Source organism: Chelmon rostratus, chromosome 4, assembly GCF_017976325.1.
Source record: "Chelmon rostratus isolate fCheRos1 chromosome 4, fCheRos1.pri, whole genome shotgun sequence".
In the NCBI taxonomy this organism is placed as follows: Eukaryota; Metazoa; Chordata; class Actinopteri; order Chaetodontiformes; family Chaetodontidae; genus Chelmon; species Chelmon rostratus.
Window position 1 is genome coordinate 4319650 of NC_055661.1, and position 15097 is coordinate 4334746.

Genomic DNA, 15097 nt, shown 5'->3' on the forward strand with positions numbered 1-15097 from the left:
TATTATCCCACACTACATTGATAGAAACAGATAATTAGATAATTACAAATGTTAAAAGAGCTTGAACATTTGTAATTATCTAACAAACCCTTCTTTTACTTCTAAGCATTGGACACTTTATTAGAACCAGTGGTAACTCCAGATAAACTCCAGTTATAACCTCTTAAAACTAAATGCACCTCTGAACTGAATCAGTGGCACATCCTCATCAGGTCCGCCAAGCATTTTCACCGGAAATGGAGGAGTCGTCATTCCGGAAAGGGAAATGTCACCAGCATGAGGTGGTGTTTTTGAACGTTTGGCAGAAAACAACTCTTTTGCATTCTTGTTCTGCTCGGGGGGACTACAAGAAGAGGTCCTTGTTTGAAGGCGCTGGCTTTAAACCATTGAAACAGTAAGTTGGTGACTTAAAGTGAGGAGGGAGCTGACAAACGGCAGTGTTATGTAATTTCACTACAGAGATCAAGCCACCATGCAGTCACTCAAATGTCAGCTCTTCGTGCAGGTGTTCCGTCGTTTGTGTTTTGACGCTGGTAAGCGGGTGAGTAAGACGGCAGTTTTTTTAAAAAAATGGCTAACCGTGGACGTCGAATGAAAAGCGGATAGTGAGGTTCGGTCAATTGCAGAGTGATTGTCAGGAGAAGCTAAAGCTAGCTAGCTTGAGCGGAGTGATTTTAATGTTTTTCTTAGCTCACAATAGATGGCATAGTGATAAATGAGCGGACAAACTGAATGACCCCACAGTTCTTATCTGTTATTATTATTACATATTATTTACACTTTATCTGTAGAAACTGTCTAACGGTTTATGCCAAATATTGCATCACCCGTCACTTGCTAACGTTAGCTACGTATTCTAGAAAGCGTTACTTTGCTAATTCTGTTACGAGGTGCCGGTCGCTGAGGTGTGGCTGCGGCGCGTGACTACCGTGGCGTCAGTTGACAGATCTGGATTTGTTTTCTTTAGCTATGTCAGAAACTATTGGTGTTTAACATCATTTTGGTTTTCGTTCATATCAAACCATCGTCTACGTTTACCTTTTTTTTTTTTTTGCGGAATATACATTTAACATGAGGCAAGACAGGTGCCGTACAAATAAACCTGGCATCCTGTGGAAAATGAGGAATCCATGTCCTGCAAATACAGTAGAGGGTGATACATGTGAACGTAACACTATAGAGTGTAAAATAAAATCTGTTGAAACAGTAAAACAGAATAGATAAAAGTAGGATACAGCATCTGGAAGAGAGATGAGAATTAAGGAAGGACACCAGTAAACAGGACGGGTTTTAATCTGAGTTTAAACAGAAGAGGAAAGCAGAAAAAAACCCACAATAAGCTATACTTTAACACTTCCCTCTGAACTTAACTTTCAGGACTCACAAGTCACCCTGATATAAAAAATAAAGAAAAAAAAAAGTCTGATCACAAGTTGTAGACAAGTTGTTTCAACCAGTTCTTTTGTTTTAAGGGGTCACAAGCCCAGAAAGTTGAGAAGAACTGTTTCAGTCCTTCAGGAAGTTGGTTCCATCTCTGAGCAGCACAGCAGCTGAATACAGCTTTCCAGTGTTTGGTTCTGGTTCTCGAGGTTTCCTAAAGATCTAAAGGGTCTACTAGATTTATTCTCTTTAAGCATATCAGAAATGTATGTTGCGATTTGTACACTCGAGTTAAGAACAGGGCTGCTGTGCTGGGTTCACCACTGCTCTGAATGTGCTGAAGTGGTCCTTTTGGGACAGGAAACAAAAGTTCATGACAGCACTTTGTCCTCTTCCTTGGATGGTCAGCTGAAATAGTTTCTGTACACGTTTTGGTTCATTGTTCTGCAGCAAGAGGAATCCTTTTTCACACAACTGTAAACCAGAGTAGAGTTAACCTGCGTTAATGTCAGTGACTCTGTGCAGCTTCAGAATGAGCAAAGCCTCTCCATACTTGAACATTTCCAATCATATGTAGATATGTCATATGTTGTGTTACATCAGCTTCTCATCCAGCTGTCTCCTGACATGCTGTATGAGCTCTCCAGTTGTATCTGTATAGTTTAAATACTGATTCACTGGGAATTGAGAAGTTTTGGTATTTGGTCAGTATTTACCATTATTCCTAAAAGATGTGCCTTTGGGATGGACACTCTCTCAATAAGGTGACAGTTTGCCAACTATAAATCATTGTTTTGTTGAGCTGCCTTTATTTCTTGGCTGTTTATTCTGTATTGTTGCTTTCTTTCTAAGAGAGTTAGCTTGATATACTGGTCTTCAGTAGAGGTCAATCAATATGGATATACAATATAATGTCGATAACATGCTATTGTTTTATTTTTGATAAAATAGAATTCAATAATAATAATGACAAATTAGATGCAATTTCTGAACTTCAGTGAACATTTATTTAAAACCAATGTTATTGTCTGTAGTGTCTCTTTGCGTAAGTAGATCTGTACTTTTGAATGACAAATAAACTTCTAGTGATCTTTACAACAGCGTTTATCAGCAGATAGCTGCATCTCTTTATTTCTGAGAGTGAACGAAAATTCATAAACTTACTTAAACAGAAAAAAAAACTACACAGTAGCTCCCGGCAGTATCTCTGTTTTTGGTCCCACTGAACATTTATTTAGTACGTATAATATTATAAAAATATTTAAAAATGAAAAATATGCATAGGCTCTGTTTTTTGTTTTTTTGTTTTTTTTGTTTAATCGGCCGTGTGAGCGTGGACAGCAGTTGATGCAGATTGATGCAGATGCAGATTGTCAAATTGCCAGACATCATTCAAATTAAACAAGTGGCTGATTAATCAGCCTGTCATTATCTGAGGGTGTGGTCTGTGCAGGTTTGCAACCAGTTACTTTCCTAACCACAGTAATGGTGAGTTTTATATGTTTTCATATGGCAGCATTTGCCTCTGTTTGCGTGTTGCATTTCTCTGTTCCAGTTTGTGGAACAGTGAAAAATAAATGTATCCAATGTTGTAGGCTAAATAGTGCAATGCTAATAAGATGGCTGTATTTTCCCATTGAATTCTTGCTACTGCAGCTTTAAACACCCCAGCAGCTAAGCCAAGCAGCTCCCCTCACTGACTGAATCATGCTCTCCTTGTCCTTTTTAAGGTGCTTCTGAGAGGCATGAATGACTTTGCAGTTCTCAACACAGGGCGGAAGATGCCCCTCCTTGGACTGGGAACATGGAAGAGTGAGCCAGGAAAGGTAGAGGCTGCACTGATCTCCTCTTAAAAATACCTGTCTGAAAAATAGGCTTCTTTGTATGATTTCTGTCTTACAGGTGAGTGTCATAAAAGAACAATATTTCATTCTTCTTTCTGTTTCTGCCCACTCAGTTCCACTTCCTCTCATCAGAAGTATATCTGTAATTTCAGACATTACAGCTGGACTAATCAATAGTTTTGTATTTGTCATGGATTTGATTAATTCCAAGTGACTACACGTAAAGTGAAAAGTGTTGAACCCACAGAGAATTGTCACTAGATTTTAGCCTCTCTTGACTTTCTGTTTGGGCTCTGTCTCACCATTCTCATTAACCTTGTTTCCAGCAGCAGCAGACATCCGTTTTCAGTGATATGCCCACTAACAAGCTGACCATGGGTACATCCCAAGTCTTTTAAATTCCATCCACGTTTCCCTCACTAGCTTCTTTTCCACACATCTTAGTCCCTCCCACTAAGGAAGAGTTGAGAGACACAGGAAACCACTTGAGGAGAGAAGGATGAAGAGAAATGAGACGTCCTTTCCTCTGAAACGTTATGTGAAGCGACGTCTGTTTCTGATGATGGCGACAGCTGATCCAGCTGTGATCAGCTGTCAGTCAGCTTGAACAGCTGTGCAGACATTTGACCAATTTGTGTCTGCACACATGTGCACTGTGCTAAGACTAATCAAAGCGCAGTTATCAGTGCCAGAGGAGCAGTGTTTTCTATCTCTAGTCTGGTAACAAACACCTGCACACAAAGAACAATCTGCATGATTTGAATTTATACTGTGTTGCTTCAGGTTTAACAATGAATGCAAAAATAATGTGTAGCAAGTTCCACACCTTGCCAACTGTTGGCAGCATGTCAGCGCAAATGGTCTGTTGGCGCAGCCCTTCAAGTCAGTGTTTAACAGTTGTTCTATTTTGTTACTGTCAACAGGTGAAACAAGCAGTTGTTTGGGCCTTGGAGGCTGGGTATCGCCACATTGACTGTGCAGCCATCTATGGCAATGAGGTTGAGATTGGAGAAGCCCTACAGGACACACTCGGCCCCGGCAAGGTAAAACAGCTGAACATTGCATTAGAAGCTTTTGTAAGAATGCTTCCTGTTCCATCATTCAAACCAACAATATCTCTTTGTGGTTCATAGATGTTGAGTAATTACAGATTTCACTATCCAGTCTGGACTTTGTTGTCTCTATTGTCCTGAAATTTCAAGACACTCACGATCCCGCAAAATATTTTCCTAAGCTACATCTGACATGTTGTCTCTGCACCAGGCCCTGAGACGTGAGGACGTGTTCATCACATCCAAGCTGTGGAACACCCGCCACCACCCAGAGGACGTGGAGCCGGCCCTCCTGAAGACCCTGAAGGACCTGAAGCTGGAGTACCTGGACCTTTACCTCATCCACTGGCCCTACGCCTTCCAGTGAGCTCAACCTCCGTCAAGGTCTAATAATGAGATGATTAACTCATTATCCCTGAGAAAACTACCTTGTTTTCTCAAAATGATGATGTAGTTAACTCATTATTTTGACGGCTGGATTTAAAAATGAAACATGTTGACAAAGAATAAATAGTTAAATATAAAGAAATTCAAGTTGTGACAAACTTTTCACTCTATGTTGTGTAAACCATAAACTGGGGACATATTTTAAGGGAAGAAATGGAAAGGACATTTCTTTTGTCTACTTCAGTCTTGTCCTGGTTGCTTTTAGTCTTTCTTTTTTAAATGTGGCTCCCTCTTTATATCTCCCAGACGAGGAGACGTTCCTTTTCCCAAAAAGGAGGATGGAACCCTGCTGTATGACAACATAGACTACAAGCTGACCTGGGCTGCCATGGAGAAGCTGGTGGAGAAAGGCCTCGTCAGATCCATCGGCCTGTCCAACTTCAACAGTCGGCAGATAGATGATATCCTGTCTGTGGCCAGCATCAAGCCCACTGTGCTACAGGTACGGGGTGCCTGTGATGACAAAAAAGTGTATTTAAAATGCTCCAAACAGGTCAAGTGTGAACACCGCTGTAGCATGTCTCAGGTATGGTGTTCTGAAAGCTACAGATCATCCTGGTATCTCTGTGTTTGGTTGGGGTAGGTAGAGGGCCACCCCTACCTGGCCCAGGTAGAGCTGCTGGCCCACTGTCGGGACCGGGGCCTGGTGATGACGGCCTACAGCCCCCTGGGCTCTCCTGACCGGGCCTGGAAACATCCAGATGAACCAGTTCTGCTTGAGGAGAGTGTGATCGCCACCCTCGCAGAGAAATACAAAAAGTCCCCTGCTCAGATTATCCTGAGGTGATTTCACTCTAAATTAACTGATCAGATTGTATCCTAATGCAAACACACTTTATCACATGGGCAATCTTAGACAAAATCCCTTCATTTAAAAAGTCTTAAATCCAGTGGTTTTACTTGTAGCACAATATGGATCGCAGCTGCTTCACTAAATATGGGACAATAATACTTAATGCACATATTTGTAGTTTCACATCAAGCTCAGACAGATATTGCCTATTTTTTTGTTTCTGTATTTAACATTTTTAAATTGATTCCAAGTTTCATTAAAAATGTTTTTCTCAAATCAGTATTGGAGGCAACCACAGAATAGGTGGGAAGGAGAAAAAAGATGAATATGTGTCAGATCCCCTGAGCTGTTGCAATAACTTGCAATGACATATTTTGCCCACTTGGGGGCAGTGCAACAAGCTGTACACACAGCAGTGACCTGCAGCACAGTATTATTAGCCTGCACAGTGTAAAGCTGACACTGAAGCCGAAACTCTGATCCATTATGAACACATTATCCTGTCATTTAAATGTGGACATTAAGAAAGTAATAATAATGTTTAGCCAACTAGTATTACGGATGCCAACTAGCGACAGCAGCAACATTTAATCGTCTCGTCGACTAAGTGCACACATCTCCAGTTGGAAACGCACATTACTGCAGAATCAGTCAGGCTCTGTTAAAAACTAGCTATGTGAGACCCATTTGCATGCTTTCAAAAAGTGTTTACAGCATTATCAATTGTCATTGTACAAGCTGTTCAGATAAACAACAACAACAATGGTTTACTGTACTTGAAGGTGGCAGACCCAACGAGGAGTGGTAACAATCCCCAAGAGTGTGACAGAGTCCCGTATCAAAGAGAACATTCAGGTGGAGTAAAATTTCAGTTGTAGCAATTCATTTCCAAACTATGAGGCAATTTTTTTTAGATGGTTGTTGTAGAATTTTAGAATGTCTCATTAAGGTTCAGTTTTTACCTTCAAGTACTTAAAAGCTAGTTGTATTAGCTGTGCACGTGTATTCCATTTTGTGTGTATTGAGAGGAATTGATTTCATTTTGTTTATTGTCAGGTGTTTGATTTTACCCTTGAAGCCGAGGAAATGAAAAGTGTTACAGAGCTGAACAAAGGCTGGCGTTACATTGTACCAATGATCCAAGTGAGTACGCTTTATATACTGCATCTCATGGTTGTTCCTGATGGTGTTATGTTTTCATTTTCCAGTCTACTGGGAACTTTCTTTTCCTATCCAACTCACTTTATAAATATAGGAGCCTGCAATCATAACAGAGCAAGTCCTGGTCCTCATTGTCGAATGATTTTAATAGGTACTGTTCTATAGTGGTGAAATTTTCTTTATGCTGCAAAAGTAAAACCAGTTTTAAATTCCCAGGATAATGGCACAAAATGTCAGATATCTGAAGTTTTACGTTAAATGACAAGTCCTGAAAGAATTGCACTGGGTGAGCCCTTCTTGAGCAGTTTGGTGGACAGGAAAAGCAGTTAGTGTATAATGGAAAACACCTGACTGGCTTTGAAAAACTGCCAGGTTGAACAAGTGAACATAAACACATTACTGAGGAACAGAGGGAACTGTATCAGCTCTGGTTTGTATGTTGCAGGTGGAAGGAGAACGTGTTCCCAGGGATGCAGGACATCCTCACTACCCTTTCAACGACCCCTACTGACGACTCACACTACCACCCGACTTTGTGCCTTCAACCCCCCCAACACCACATCACTAATAAATGTCCCTGGATCCTGACATTGGAGTTTGTTTTAGATCATGTCAAATCTTGCACTTATCATTAGGACATTTCAAGTTACTGTTGGTGATGAAGACCAGAAACTCTGGTGTGGCTGCCTACATACTGTACGTGTTATTTTTTAAATAAACATTTTGTTACTTCACTTGCAGGCGTCTTTATTCATCCAGTTGATTAATAATGAATGAACTCCTGTGGTGTTGTACAGTCAAGGGATATTACTCAAACTATAAAAGTCCATCAACTGGAGTTAGACAATGTTTTATACTGTTGTGCAGAAGTTACGATTTTGGCCTTTTATATGGTGTCAATCAATCAAAACAAAAGTTTTAAACTTTCCAACACTGGACAAGAAAAGAAGAAAGAAAACATCTTGAGAGTTTCTCTAGTAACTTTAAATTTCTTGTTTTGGGATTTTATTGTAACTAATGCATTAAAACATGAGGACAGTGGTGATGTTGGAACACTGTTACATTATTATTTCTTGAATAAATGACAGCATTGATGTTTAACAATTTACAAAATAATCCATGAACAGATGCCCAACACTGGCATGTTTTATGACTGACAACAAATGCCATAATCCTTCCAATTATAAAAAAAAAACTTAATGTATAAAATGTATTTAAATAAGAAGGACATCACAAATGTCTCTTGCTCCACACACGGAGGTTCAGGAATCCAGGACATCCAGTACCAGTGGTCAGATCTGTTAGTAGTCTCTCATCTCCTGCAGCACCTCCTCTAAGGCGTCCTCCAATGTCAGTTTGGGAGGCCTGTGTTTGCGAATGTACTATGGAAAGGAAAAAAAAGTAGTACTGTAGACAAACAGACGTATGTGAATTTTCTACAGGTATGTCTGTTGTTCTTTTACAGACTGGATATTCAACCAATGACTGGGATAAAATAGTGTGTGTAAGTCTGGTTCACCTCCTTGGTGTCTTCCAATGTGGTGTATCTGTAGTCGGGTGGTTCCAGGCTCTGCACCAGGCTGGAGTGAAGATGTCGGCTGCTTTCGATGAACCGCCTTGTCATGGCAAGTTGCTGCTTCAACAATTCATTGAGTGCAAATACAGCTGGATTGAAGCTGCTGAGAGCTGAGGGAGGGACATCAGACATGCATTAAAAACAAAAGAAGCACTCCCAAGCACACTAACTGGGTTTGTGGCAAATGCTTAATGGAAACTTGCCGCTGGTTTGAACGTTTTAAATATTTTCTATTTAAAATGTCAAGCCTTGGCGGAGGTAGGCTCTCTCTCAGTGCTTTCTAGTCTTCAATATGTACTGATACTGTATTTTGTTCTGTTTTATTGGGTCTTACCTTCCACCATTTCTTCACTGAGAGTATGAGTGACCACTGGGGTGGGATTCATATAGGTCATGCCCACTGCAGGACCCACAGCAGCCATACCTACAGAGGGAGGAGAGGAACCGATAAGAAACTGTGAGAGATGTCAACTGATGATTACGGGCCCTACCACATCCTAAATATACAAAAACACCATGTATGGCAGACTAACCAGCAGGCTGCGTGAAAGCCAGTGGATCAGGCTGAGTCTGTACTGCTGCATCTTTTAAATCATTTCCAGTTGAAGCACGCCTCCTTGACTGGCGAGAAATGTTCCAGCTGCCATGTGATACCGAGGATCTGGAGTCCCTGCTTCTGCTCAGTGTTTGACTGCGACCCGAGGTCTGTGAGGTGTAGGACTGACTTGCGTCTGAGAAAGTGTTTGAGTAATCATCCTCTGCCCTCCCACGGGACACGTCTGAATGCGAAGCCTCGTCTCCGACCTCCGACGCCACCTCCTCTTCATCTCCGTGTCGTTGCAAGTGTTCTGAAACCTGACTGGCACTGTAACCTGGATCTGTCCTGCTCTCGCTTTCAAAGTCACTTTGGTAGTCCAGCACGTCCTCCGCCTGCTGCTGTTCCTCGTCCTTCTCCTTCACTCCTGGCAGCTGTTGTCTGTTTAGGGGTCCAGGAACAAGAGTGCTGAGTTTGGCTTCTCTCTGTTTAGGCAGCAGGAGGCAAGCAAACACATCAGTTTATGGAGTCCTTCAGGGGATCCGACAAGATCCCCAGTAAAAGGAGAAAAGGCTGAATTTTTCATTCATTAGACATTTTCCCAGCTTATGAATGTATTTGAATGGCTACTCCAATCCTACTGGAATCAATTCTAACATCTATTCGGTCAGCCCCTGTGGGAATAAAATGTCCCCGACAATTTGTAATGTGTGTTATGTTTTTTCTGTCTAGCTGATGCCTGACAGATCTTTTGGGTATGTTCATTTCAGTTTCACCTTAAAGTCATTACAGATGAACCAGCAGAGATTATCACACTGACATCCAGCTTTACTGTTGTGGTTCAGTCTCACTTCCCTCACCACTTTTGTTTCCAGCAGCAGCAGCAGCAGGCAGCTCTTGCCAGTGGAAGAGCTCTAATAACACACTGTGAACTACCTGCTCTGCATCAGACAGTAGACACACACAGAGAGACCACCAGATGACCATAGTGGAACATTAAGCAGGTAAAGATATTCTGGTGGAGTATTGGTGGAGAACACAACAGAGCTAAAAGGAAGTGAATATTGGACGTACATTCATCAGGCTGACACAAACATGAATCCAAACTAATGTGTGGTGGACAGTGTTGTTGGACTGTGTGAAGACTGGATGCTGCAGTGACTCAATATTGCCTCTTGAGGTGATAGCTGGGGCTAGCTGGTTAGCATGCTAACTGTAGCAGATAACTCTGCAAAACAACACATGGACGTCTTTCACATAATTATCTCTTCACACTTGAATGTTTTAAACTAAGATCCTTACATATTGCACCTCTAAAAGGTGACAACATTTCAATGCACGTATTGTTTACAGCTTGCCCCTCAATAATCAGGGTGTAAAACGATTGGAAAATGGCCAAAATTATCATAAAATTGTCTTTAGGTTTTAATGTACTTCGTAATTGCAATATAGTACACATTCAAGTAGCATCCTGTATTATAACGCAGTAATTTGTAACTTTACTTTGTTCCACTGTACTTAATTAACTGCTGCCATGGCTCACCTCATGTGTTTCCTCAGTGAATCCAAGATTAGCAGGGACAAGGTCGTCTAATGTCAACACATTTACCTTGAAGTCTGCAATAACACAAGATTACAACAGATTTTCTTAAATGATAGTGTATATCCACAGAACTGTCATCAACACAATCGTTAGTGCGCTACTGCTGTAAATGCATAGGGTGTCAACTATGCATTAATAGCACCTTGTGAGCAAAAACTCGAAAATGAATGTCGGGCAAGGCTGCGACATCAGTGATTCATATGTAATTACACAGATACCCTACACAGCAACTAATATTTGTCCCATCCTGTTCATATTTACTGTACAGAGGGATGATTTATGTACCTTGTTGTCCATCTAGGATGCATGAGAAGAGGAGTGACCAGTAAAACATGATGAATGAACTCAAAACATCATGTTAAATGACATTTTTGACATCAGTGAATCATTAAAACAAGAATCTGAGACACTGGTATAACAGGAATAGACATGGAGGAACACTGTTGATTTGAAGTCCTCTTACCTGCTGAGCTTAGAAAATACAACACTAACTGCCATCTTTGAGGACGTATTTGATGCCATAATGAACTTCTCACCTTCAGAGGAAACTGCACTCATCTCACTGCGGGGCTCTTCAGAGCCAGGCCCAACAGGGAAGAGCTCTTCCAGAGAGAGCACCTCACTGTGGCCTGACATGGAGGAGAGGGAACGCTGTGGACTTCTCGTCCAATGCGGGAAGTTCAGTCTCCCTGGAGGAGAAGGGGAGGCAGAGGGAGGAGAGGGTGATGGGGAGAGCACGGAGGGGCTGAAGTGGGCCTGAGCCTGACCGGTGAATCGAAAAGGAGAACTGCGGCTTGGGGAGCAGGGTGGTGCTGTGTTGATCGATGATGATGGAGGAGCAGCAGCAGGAGGAGGTGTGGAGTGGACCCTCTGACTGCTTTTACTCAACATCTGTAAGAGAGGAAAGTATAGCATTATTTTGAAGTGAAAGCACGATGTCTGACTGCCACAGGGTTTCTGCCGGGTTCACCAAGTTACTTTTTAAGACTCTTTTAAAACCACATTGAAAGCAATGTAATACCTCCTTCACGATCATACCGGCCAAAATATGAAAGTATGATGGAAAGCCTGGGACAATATTTCCAAGAATTATTTATTATCTCACATTTTTTTCTACTTACCAGCAGTATATATGGTAATAGCAATGATCTCTTTTCATTAAATTAAGATGACCTGGACCCAGATATTAAACAACAGAAAATGGATGGATGGACAAACCAATGAAAAATGATTCATTCTTTTAAATTCATTTGTTAGTTTTTGCCCAACTCTGTCCATTATGAGTCTATTGCTACAACTCTGATGGTGTGACTGAAACTCAGTAAGAAAGGAAACTCAAAAAAGCCAGTATGCATCTAGTGATGCACCTAAAATTAAACACACCTATAAATCATTTTATTTTTTATCATTTTAATGCCCCTTTGTAAAGTTTGAATGACATTTCCAGTCTAAAGTCATAGTGACTGGCATGTGTATTATTTCCTGTTAGCATAAAACAGTACATTGATTTGTTGTGTACCAACTGAAAAAAACAGTATCTAATCAAAAATGAATATATATTCTGTATAGAATTAGTATGTAGTACGAAATAAGGACATAAATACAGACTCGATGACTATATTACATTTCACCTCAATTGAACCATGATGGGACCTGTAGTGCAAGTAGCAAAACATACTGCATATAGCCCAATTTGAAAGTAGTTCTTGTTCTTATTTTGCATGCCCTTGTGTGTCCACCTTTTTAAGCTGCTGGAACAGCAAATTTCTCTTTGGAGATGAATAAAGTATCTATCTATCTATCTTTGAAACAAGAAAAAAAAAATAGGAAGGAGAAAATACGTAACAATTTAGGGCTTCAGTGATCCAAGTTTTGGAATATTGGTACATCTAAAGCTCAAAATGTCCCATTTACATAGCTCTTATATCCTTATACAAACTTGTAAACATGCACAGGCAACAAATCTAATTGTGATGGACAGTTTTTCCGAATCAGAAATTGTTGGAAATAGCTCAAAAAATAGCTTTTTTTCAGATAATATCATATATTATGTATATATATATCACTGACATCAATATGTATAGAACCAGTGACAAGTGAAATTATTGCATTAACATATCATGAAAATAACTGTATACTGTTCTCTAACTAAGACATGTGGTGACAGATAGGGAGTAAAGTGGGTGAAAACCAGGGAAAGCAGCCCGGGGCTCAGAGTTGAAAAATACCTTGTCTGCTGTTCTTTTGGAGGAGGGTCTCCCAGGAATTAAGAAGCTGTTGTCTATTGAATCTGAGTCCCCAAGCAGCTTCCTCATATCCTCTTCATCACTTTCCAGACTCACACCACGCACTACTCTCACTGACTTTGTCTCCAGACCCACCGATGGGACTTCAGCATCGGCGGCTCTGGACCTGACACCAACATCTGAGCCTTGTGAACCCCTAGCAACAGCAGGATTACTATTGTTCACAGCTGTGTTACTCTTAAGGAAACGTTTCCCCTTCAGGCTCTGGTCACTGTTGGACTGTGCTGAGAGTTGCACGGAGGATTCCAAAGCCTGGGCAGCTGGTGGTGGTGAGATTCCCAAGTCTGAGGTTAGATTCTCTGCTGATTTTGGGCCCTGACCGGCCTGCTGTCGGCTGCGGATACGGCTCTCAATTTGAGCCAGTCTATTCAAAGCAGCAGTCTGGGAGCCTCGCAGAGAAGATGAAACATTTCTGAGCAGAGGGGTTAGATGGGTGAATGAAGAGAAGAACTGTAAATATGTTGAGTAGAATCATTGGATCAAGTCAGAGAAAAGTTTAATCTAGTGCTCAATATAACATTTATTTCTTTAACATACACAGAACCGTACCTGGGTTCAGGCACCTGCTGTATTTGGCGCCTGCTAACAGGTGACTGGGTGCTGTTGGTTGCAGGTGGTGGAGCCTTCTTCAAGAACCTGCTCCCTCCTCCACCCAAAGAGTTCTGAGGTCTGAGATCCTGTCAGAAGAAAACAGGGAGGGAAGGGTTTCGTCAAACTGAACTTGGAAACGTCCAGTGCATTTAAGTGAACGCAAGCATCAATCTTCTGTAGGTGTTGACCTTGGTAGTACCCCCCTCCCTTCCCTGGGTCTTCCCAGCTGCAGCAGCAGCAGAGGACACGGTGTCAGCTCCATGTTCAGGAGCTGAGCTGACCGAGGACAGGTCACTCACATCTGAGAGGAAAGCGTGCGTGTTTAGGGGAGCAGGTCGGCTTTTTACAGGCCCACCCACAGCACCCTAAAGAGAGGGAAAGGAAAGACAAGTTTCCGCGTGTTAAAACATCTCCTAAAGTAACGCAACAGTTCATTTTAACACGTTTAAAGCTTGAAACTCACTGAGTGTACCTGTGTTTTGGCTGTCGCCTGCACAGACTCATCGGCTCCTCTGCTGTTCCTCTTGGCGGAGAGCAGCGCCTGAGCCCGATCCAGAGCGGAGCTTCGACCGCTATGTTTCCACATGATTAAACTAAGTATTAGCTACTTAATACAGATCGATATAACTATAATGTTACACGTGCACACATTTTCACAGTAGTGAATATCTGACACTGGTTCATCCTGCGTTGGAGACAGCAGTGTTAGCTAGCTAACTGTAGAGGCTAAAATCATGTTTGCTAACGCTAGCTAACTCAGTTACATACGGTAAAAAAGTGCTTCGTAGATTCATTTCGAGGCCTTTCACAACCTTCTCCAATTTCACATCAATTAGCCAACTTAAAACGGCTCGCAATGTTGCCAATGTCTGATCATATACTGCCTACTTTATTCATAGCGACCACTCGCGCGTCCCTTGTTTCCAAGGAACAACTTCCGCTTTCTCCCTCTTCTTCGCTGATTTCTGGCAGATAGCATCATGAACATCCAATTACTGCCCCTAGACATATATACGTAAACGCCGCATCGAGCGCTGAATCATACATCGACGTCGCTTCCAATTTATATATGCAAAGATATAAAAAAAAACATCAGCGAACTCTGCTCCTTCTGTAAACAGGCTCCAGAGGATCTTCACCACCTCTTCTGGTCATGTCCCCACCTGCAGATTTTTTGGTCAAATCTCACTACTTTCATCCATCAGCATATTGACAAAAACTTTGCTATAGACTATCAAAATGTATTGTTTGGTTTCTTTTCAGTCCCACCCTCCCAAATAGACCGATATTACATAATTAATTTGATCTTATTTTTAGCTAAAGCTCATATTCACAACTTCACCAACCAAATACCATGTACTTGAAAGGGAAATCAAACAATACATGAAAACAAGAAAGCCATAAGGACTCTAGAATTACTTTCTTTGTTTCCGTGTTTCGAAACTGATTTTCTATTGGCCTGTAAAAGACATACTGTATATTGTTTTCTTTTCCTGCACTTTTTGATTTCATGTAACATTTATTTGAGACTTCCTTATTTGCGCATGTAACCCTCTCACTCCCTAGTTTTTCTATACTGTCAACGTGAACAACATTAATTTAAAAAAAAAAAAAAAACTCGACGTCGCCGCCATATTGGATGAGGCAAAAGCGAATGGTCGGAGAGTGGCAACACACGGCAAATGCTGTGCAAGACCAGTGGCGTTGTTAGGCCTATTTTAGGGGGGCTTCAGCAGCCTGTGTGTGTACCTCTGAAGCGCACAGCGGCAGGAGCAGAGCGTGAACGGATGGGTGAAGGATGGACATAGG

General features: G+C 41.5%; 2 protein-coding genes across 2 annotated transcripts; one reads left to right on the forward strand and one right to left on the reverse strand.

Annotated features, from left to right (window-relative positions):
- The first annotated feature begins 262 nt into the window (after positions 1-262).
- akr1a1b (aldo-keto reductase family 1, member A1b (aldehyde reductase)) lies at positions 263-7405 on the forward strand. Its single transcript, XM_041934718.1, has 9 exons — positions 263-394; positions 3111-3206; positions 4148-4267; positions 4488-4639; positions 4970-5165; positions 5307-5506; positions 6299-6371; positions 6573-6659; positions 7123-7405. The coding sequence occupies exons 2-9, from the start codon at positions 3126-3128 to the stop codon at positions 7186-7188; spliced, it is 975 nt and encodes a 324-aa protein (XP_041790652.1). The 5' UTR covers positions 263-394; positions 3111-3125; the 3' UTR covers positions 7189-7405.
- Positions 7406-7660: 255 nt separating this feature from the next.
- On the reverse strand, positions 7661-14193 carry c4h19orf44 (chromosome 4 C19orf44 homolog). Its single transcript, XM_041935889.1, has 10 exons — positions 13761-14193; positions 13477-13653; positions 13247-13374; positions 12620-13109; positions 10928-11282; positions 10332-10405; positions 8787-9273; positions 8588-8677; positions 8197-8363; positions 7661-8059 (listed from the first exon to the last, which is right to left on the reverse strand). The coding sequence occupies exons 1-10, from the start codon at positions 13872-13874 to the stop codon at positions 7979-7981; spliced, it is 2163 nt and encodes a 720-aa protein (XP_041791823.1). The 5' UTR covers positions 13875-14193; the 3' UTR covers positions 7661-7978.
- Between the last annotated feature and the right edge of the window lie 904 nt (positions 14194-15097).